The sequence below is a fragment of the Chionomys nivalis genome, chromosome 5 (assembly GCF_950005125.1).
Source record: "Chionomys nivalis chromosome 5, mChiNiv1.1, whole genome shotgun sequence".
In the NCBI taxonomy this organism is placed as follows: Eukaryota; Metazoa; Chordata; class Mammalia; order Rodentia; family Cricetidae; genus Chionomys; species Chionomys nivalis.
In genome coordinates, this window is record NC_080090.1 from 84,677,757 (window position 1) to 84,685,635 (window position 7,879).

General features: G+C 48.9%; 1 protein-coding gene across 1 annotated transcript; it reads right to left on the bottom strand.

Annotated features, from left to right (window-relative positions):
• Nucleotides 1-745: 745 nt before the first annotated feature.
• Nucleotides 746-6,720, bottom strand: LOC130874469 (NADH-cytochrome b5 reductase 1). The gene is made up of 9 exons (XM_057769839.1): nt 6,657-6,720; nt 6,247-6,396; nt 6,030-6,102; nt 5,470-5,576; nt 4,908-5,037; nt 4,171-4,254; nt 2,575-2,660; nt 1,858-1,957; nt 746-1,526 (listed from the first exon to the last, which is right to left on the bottom strand). The coding sequence occupies exons 1-9, from the start codon at nt 6,669-6,671 to the stop codon at nt 1,354-1,356; spliced, it is 918 nt and encodes a 305-aa protein (XP_057625822.1). The 5' UTR covers nt 6,672-6,720; the 3' UTR covers nt 746-1,353.
• Nucleotides 6,721-7,879: the final 1,159 nt, after the last annotated feature.

The window sequence follows — 7,879 nt, forward strand, 5'->3', positions numbered from 1 at the left end:
TGTCTTCTAGCATTCTTGGGTACTGTATGCATGCAGTGCATAGACATGCATATAGGCCAACACCCACACATAAAAAAAAACCACAAAAACCAAAAAACCCAAAATTGACCTTCCTACTGAATCCAAACCATTGTTTTCTCCCAATGAGACTAACAACAAAGCCACAGTGCTGCCTTAGTCCTATCCTGGGAGAAGTGAGGAGATGGAGAAGTGAGGAGATTGAATCTTGAGTTTTCAAGCATAGAAGGCTATTTAGGACTGATGGGCCTGGGAGAGGCCAACTCTGTCCAGTCACCAAATCTGTTCAGAGCTGGTGATGTCAGGTTACTTTTTAAAGGGGCAGATGTCCCTTCCAAATGGAAAGACAATACTTTGTTTTGTATGCTGGGCACTCTGAAGGATAAATAGCGTGAAGGCAGGCCCACAGAAAGAGGGGAAGACTGACCAAATTAAAGGACCTCTGGGAAGGCTATCCACACTCTAAAAGTCCCCTCTAACTGTGTTTTCTCCCCTACCCCCCCACCCCCGTCTCTAAAGCCTCCAGGGAGGACTTGGACTCTGGCTTTGCAGAACAGCGGCAGGAATAAGCCCTGGGTCTGGTGGCAGCTCACATTGCCACACACGGCACAACTCCTCAGAAGCTCTGTAAAACACCCAGGAGAGTCTGTGCTGGGAGCCCTTCCCTTCCAGTGTTCTAAAGCATCAGGAGACAAAGAGCCCAGACATAATGACTCCTTGAGATCATCAGGGCCTCAGCTCCATTTATTTGAACAGCCAGAGATTCCTTATACAAGCAGCAATCTTAAGTTGTGGGTAACCATTTCACTCCAGCCCAGGCAGGGACTGAGAGATACACATGCAAATATATAGTAAGACAGTATCTCTGAGGGTTAGAATTCTGGGAAATAGTTCCCACTCCTTCAGTTTCCATAGGACTATGTCTATAAGCCCATTCAACCTGGACTCGCATAAATAGTAGGTGAAGTACTGAATATTGAGCAAAATGTCCATTTTCCATTCTTTTCATCACAGACACTAAGAAGGTGAGCCCATGGTGCTCTCAGGAACTAGCCAGCCTCATGGCAAGTGTGCACGCTCCCTTCTTCCTGGCCCTACAGAAGAGACTGCTCCTTGTGAGCTTCATCTGGACCTTTTATCACATGGAGATTAGGGTAAGGGAGGCTTCCTGGAAGTGACTCAGCCTTAGCTAAAGGAGTGTCGTTTCCGCAAGCAGCCAGGTTCCAGGACGAGACGCAAAAGGCTGATGCTCTTAGCAAAGGCACTAGGTCTCATTGCGGTCAAGAACTGACTAGGGACCACTGCACACATGGGGTCAGGGAGGCTTCCGTATGCTCAGTAGGTGAATCGCATCTTTTGGGAATAGCCGAGCTTATCCAAGTTCGGGTGGCAGGCCAGCTGTACCATTGGTGGTGGCCCACAGAGCAGCAGCAGCACATCGCCTGCGGGAGCGGGCAGGTGCTCCTGGATCATGTCAGCCGTCACAAAGCCCTTACTGTATGGCCAACCTGGAGTAGAGGGAGAGGAGAACAGATACTTCCGATCCACGTCAGCAATAGGCTGTGACGCTTCCGGGACAGACCACTGAGAAGACCCAGAGGGGCTCCTGAGAAGGTCTCAGTTTATAGCAGCAACTATAGCCACACCCCTGCCTCCCACCTGAGAAACAGGAGCCCAAAGGAAAGGGATCAGGAGATCATTTGTCTGTGCACACAGATTTAGGATTCTGGCAGTGCCAGGATGGTCTGTTTTACTCAAACCAGAACTCACAGAGGGGCAGGGGATGTGGCTTGTTTAGATAATAAGGGACTAGCTAGATATTCAGAAATGACAAGATACCTTCTGGAGGATGGTCCAGAGTGAACCAGAGCTTAAAGCGGTTAGGATATTGGGCCTGCAGTTCCTCTAAGTCTTCCCGCAAGATTATGTCCTTTTCAGTCTGAAATGCAAAGAGTCTTTAAAACCTCAGGCCCACATCAGAAAAGTACTTTGCTATGACAACCTTCCATCCAAGAAGGAAAGGGAATACTAAAGGCATGCTTGAGTTCTAGGAAGAGTCAAGGCTTGGCAGTACTTTTAGGTGCTAAGGATCAGGAAGTGACCTTCATTTACACACTACAAAGGGATATTTGACCCAGAAGGGTCAAGTTCCTATGCTCAGCGTGAGACACCTCCATCCTCTCTTGTTTCCCTGGGGGCCAGAGATGAAACTGGCTTCATACTAGGCCCCTTTTTCCTTTCTTTTTTAAACTCATTATTTTTATTTTATGAGTGTTTTGCCTGCACGTATGTAAGTGCATTGCATTGGCACTCATAGCCCCTGGAGCTGGAGATAGAGAATGTTGTAAGCTGCCTTGTGGGGACTGGAAGGAAACCCAATCTGCATCCTCATCCTGCTAGCCCCCCTCTTTCTTTCTTATTGTGATAGAGACCCCTGTATTCGCAGAAGGGCTTCTGGACAGAGACTAGAGTAGGCACCGAGCCAGTTCCCTCTCTCAGCCCCATCTATCTACACAGCCAACCTCAGAGTCCTGGGACTGAGAAAAACAAACCAACCTGGTTGGCAAAAAGCAGAAAGCACTGGGTTGGATCTTCAGGGACTTTCAAGATGGCCCGGATCAGCTGCAGCATCGGGGTAATTCCTGCATGAGGATAACCCCATGGTGAGATGTGCCAGCTGGAGAGACGTGTTCTCTCTGCTTTGTCCAGACTTCTTCGCTGACCAACTGTCATCTCAAAGCCTATCGTTTACACCCCCAATGATTTCCTGCTGTATCTAATCCTCTGACCTCTACCTGCATATTCACCAGGACCTATGTTTCTGGAGCTTAATATTCACATAAGAACACAGTGTAAGCTGGGCGGTTGTGGCCCATGCCTTTAATCCCAGCACTTGGGAGGCAGAGGCAGGAGGATCTCTGTGAGTCTGAGGCCAGCCTGGTCTCAGACTGAGTTCCAGGACAGCTGAAGATACACAGAGAAACTCTGTCTCGAGTCCTTCTAAGGAGTCAATCCAAGACACTTGCTCTAAAACTAAGACACTTGCCCTGGAAGTCCCTTGGCGGTAGGAGTACAAGCACTATAGATTAGGCCTGGCATAGATGGTAGCACATATCTTTAGTTCCCAGCACTCTGTCTTGTATCCGTGAGGACAGAGTGGGTTCTGGGCCAACTGGAGCTACATAACATAAAATCCCACCTCAAAAAAAAAAAAAAAAGGTCATAGGTCACTATGATCCCTTCTGTTTCAGTGATAAGAGTTATGGAACACTGCTTATAGAGGGTAAGAATAAGTTCTTTGGAATCAGGCAAAGTCAGATTTGAATTCTGTCTGTGACCATTACTATCTAAATCTGTGGTAGCCAGGCAGTAGTGGTGCATATCTTTAATCCCAGCATTTGGGAGGCAGAGGCCAGCCTGGTCTACAGAATGAGTTCCAGGACAGCCAGGGCTACACAGTGAAACCCTGACTCTAAAAACTAAAACCAAACAAACAAACAAAAAAACCTGTGGAAACCTAAGCTCTAGGAATCTCTATTTCCTCATTTGCAGATGAGAAAGGCTCACAGTTACCCACGTATAGAATAGCAGGTATCTAAGAGTGGTACTATAGCACTCTTGTTTTTCTTTGACGATATAGAGGCTTGAATCTAGGACGGTGAGCATGCTAGGCAAGTGTTATTCCACCACTGTGCTCACTAAACTGTCTGGGCTTAGCTAGAACTCTGTATTTATGGATGTAGCCTAGGCAGACTCTCAACTTTGTGAGCCTCTCGATTCAAATTCCAAGTATCTAGAGCTACAGGCCTGAAGGGCCAGGCCTGGTCTTTTCCTCCCCTATTCTCACTTACGTGTTTCTCTCAAAGTCTTTAACCCACTCAGTTTGTGGAGAACGCTCCTGGTTTCTTGCTCTCATTCTGTGATTTTTTTTTTGTTTGTTTGTTTCTCCTTGCTTATTATTTAAGCTACTGGGGAAGTCTAGGCAGTGATGGAGGGTATGAATGATGATGGTCGGTCCCTTGATTAGGCAGTGATGGGGGGGTGAATGATGTCAGTCCCTTGATTAATAGCTGTCCTCTATTACAAAACCTGAGATCATGTCAGAATCTGCAACAACGCTAAGCAAAACTGTCCCCCCCAAGGGATACAGACCTGTCCCTCCAGCAATCATTCCTAATTTCTTTGCCACTCGCAGTTCAGGTGGAGATTTCTTGTTGGGCTGAATGTGAAAATTCCCTGAGAAGTCAAGTGAAGGGCTAGAGTCAGTTCAAAACAAGAACTAAATAAACAAATGCAGAATTGAAAACATGCCCTAGGCTGTTTTAGCAGCTGCTACGGAATCTGATCCTGGGACTTGTCAGCCTGCCCTGACAATTATGTGGGAAGAACAAAGGGGCTGGGCTGTCTGCCTACCAGTCACTTCACATAGTGGGGGCACAGAAGTCACACTCCAAAGAAACCCAGTAGTGCCCCACAGCCTGGAAGATTCAGAGCCAAGTGAGGGCAAGAGAAGGGGTGTGAGGCAAAGACCCTCTGGAAGAGAACTGCTCCCTGGTGAGGCGGTAGGCACGGAGCCAGGGTGAATTGACTTTCCCTAGTGGTCCAGAACATCCACCAGGGGTATGGCACAGCACCCAGCTGTTCCCTTGGGAAGGGCTAAAAGCTTTCTCCTTCCGTTCTTAGCCAGAGGGAAGAATCTTTGAGGGAGGGGAGGAGAAGCACAGGTGTACTTTGATAATCTCCACAGCTGTCCACCACAGCTGGTGAGCAAGGCGAAACCTGCCTTTCTGTAGCAGAGGTGCTTTAGGAGACCTTACCTAGGTACACACTGTGCCGAGGGACTGTAAGGACAGAAGTGAGACAGTAGGAGGGAAAAGACAGATACTCACCTTTTCCACCATAACTGAGCAACCCACTTGGCCCCCGGAACTCCACCACATCCCCAATCTTCAGGCTATCCAGGTACTGAGACATCTTCCCTCCTTCAGGAAATTTGGGGTGCACACCTTTCAGATAAACCTGATGAAGCAGAGAGGAAGAAAATGTGTGTACGCATATATATATGTGTGTGTGTGTATGTACGCATGTAACGTGTATGTATGCATGCATGTAACGTGTATGTATGCGTGTGTGCATTCGTGTGCGTGTGTGTACACCTGCCGCAGCAAATGCAGAGACGTCAGAGAACAACCTCAGATGTTGGTCTGTGTCTTTCATCTTGTTTGAGACAGGATCTTATCTTTCTTGGTCTTGGAAGGCTACCTGGGCCCCAAACTCTGAGTTTATGGGAATTCTCAGGTATCCACCTCCCATTTCCCAGTGGAGGCATGCTGGGATTTCAGAGGCATGGGCTACTGTGTCCAGCTTTGCATGGGTGCTGGGGAATTCAAACTCTTTACCTAAAGACCAGGCCATTTCCCCAGCCCCGAGGTTTCCTTTCTCTATGCTTACCTTGATGACAAGATCCACATAGCCTTGGTCTTCATCACTGGTGACAGGAGTGTAAGGCCTGATGACCAGACTGCCATCAATTCGGGCCGAGAGGTAGACATGCTTGCCTGGGAACCATGGGGAGGGTTACATAAGCTGCGGTGGCTGGTGCTACGTCCCTGTCACCTTTCCAAAACATTCAGAGTTGAGAGAAAAGAATATTTTGCTTCTTGGTGTGGGTCCAAGGAACGTGCCTCAGGGAGAGTCCCTCTGAAGCCTTTCTTGCCTCCTCCCACCTGAGAAACTCCCTCAGCTACAGTCGGGATGTTAGCAGCAGGTGGGAAGTTTTGCTGGGGTGGGAGGGAGCTTATGACAAGTCCCACAGGAAATAGGAAGGAGTACCAGAGGTTAGAGATGACTAGGGGCACAGATGCCACACCCTAAAGGAGTGGTCCCTTATAAACGAATGGACTCGAAGTCAAGTGAGGAAAGAGGTACGATGTGTACAGGGAAAATAGCTAAGTAGTGACTCGCCGTCGTCGTAGGATGCCAAGGAGAGAAGCCTACTCCCTTTTCCTTACCCACAGGCAGTCCCAGAATGTGGTGGGCGGTAGGCAGGGCAAAGCGGAACCTCCTGGTGTTGAGGCCCACAGTCTAGAGGATGAACGAGAAGATGTTTCATCAAGCAGGTCTGGTCTGCCAAGTCCCTTGGAGCAATCTAACTGCAGTGGATGCTATTCCTCAAAACAGGAGAACTTCGGTTCCCTCTCTTCCCTACCCCCCTTCTTCACAACTTACCGTCTTGTCTAGCAATCGCAGCAGGTACTTCTCATCCGGGTTCTGGAGAGTGACCTGCGGCCGGCGGGATCTTCGAACCAGATAGGCACCCACAGCCAGTCCGAGCAGAGTAAGCAGCCCCACCCCCAGAGAGGTTAGCAGGACCGGGTTCTACGGGTAGAGGAGGAAGCATGATCGCCACGTTTGAAGAAGAGCCAGGAGGTGGGTGGGGGACCAGGGGAGGCGATCAAGAGCTCCAGTGAGAGAGAATGCCAAAGCCACAGGAGTGAGCGGAGTAGCGTCCCCAGCCCGCAGCTGGTGCAGCGAAACCCCGGCATCTAGGGCTGGCACAGTCCAGTCCCGCGGTACCAACTGCCCAGAATCAGCTGGGGCGGGGATCCCGGGTCCCGGGCACCGAACGAGAGTCTTACCGGCTGGATCCCCATGACCTAGCGCCGCGTCCCGCTCCAGTGGGGCTGACAGATCCCACAATGCGCCGCGGGGCGGGCCCGGGGGCGGAGCTCTCCAGGGCGTGGTCTATGGAGGAGGGCCGGTGTGGCTTGCCTCTTCCCTATGGACTGGGTGGTCCAAGGATGCGGGTAGCTAGGCAGTCTCAGCCCACTTCCTTCTAGCTTTCAGGTCTCCGCCACTTACAAGTACCCCAAAGGGAAGGGATGACAATTCCGTCTAACATGGAGCCAGGCTAATTCGCGTGATAAGTATCTTCTAGTCGGTTTGAAAGCCTCATGGAAACTGGAGTGTTGAGCCAGAGAGAGGCTTAAAGTAGAACAGGAAGGCATCAGATGGCAATTCTTGTTGTTGTTGTTTTTTCCCAACAGGTTGCCTTGCCAGACAAGTGTACTGACAGGCTGATGTCTGTTTCAGAAGAGTGACTGGGCAACTTCATTTCCTAGTCCTTCAAACAAAACAACTGATTTTGCTCACAATATCAGTTCATCAGTATCAGTCAGGAGGGGCTTCGTAGTTAAGACCTCACCACTCTTGTGGAGGACCCTGTCTGCTTTTCCAGCACCCATACTGAGACAACCATCTGTCACTCTAATTCTAGGGGTTCTGATGCGCTCTTCTGGCATCCTCAGGCACTATATGCATGGTATATACCGTGTTTGAAACACACATACATAAAGGCAAACACTCATATGCAAAACAAAAATAAATAATAAATCAATATTTTTAAAAATCAAGGGCTTCCTTTTGGTTCAAGTCAAGCTTCCCACCAAGTATGGGTCCTCAGCACTACACAAGAACGGTGCCTCTAGCCCCTAGTGGCCCTGTGACCTTGGACAACTTACTCCATTCCTCTGTGTTTCTTCATTTATAGATGAATATACTTAACGATCTTTGAGTAATTGGTTCATAGACTATTCTGAGGCCTAGTGATGTGCTTGCTTTTAATGTAATGTCAGAAGGCAAAATGCTAAATGGATAGCAGCTCATTTACTCTACTACTATACTATATAATTGTTATAGTATACGATACGATACTATACTATACCATATTATACTATAGCTCAGAAGACAGCCCCAAGACGCCCTTAGAGCTCAGGACTCAGCTCTATTGACAGTATAAGCATGGAACAGAAACCAGAAAGAGACGCCAGAAGCCGCTGGGGCTGCACATTTGCCATGGTCA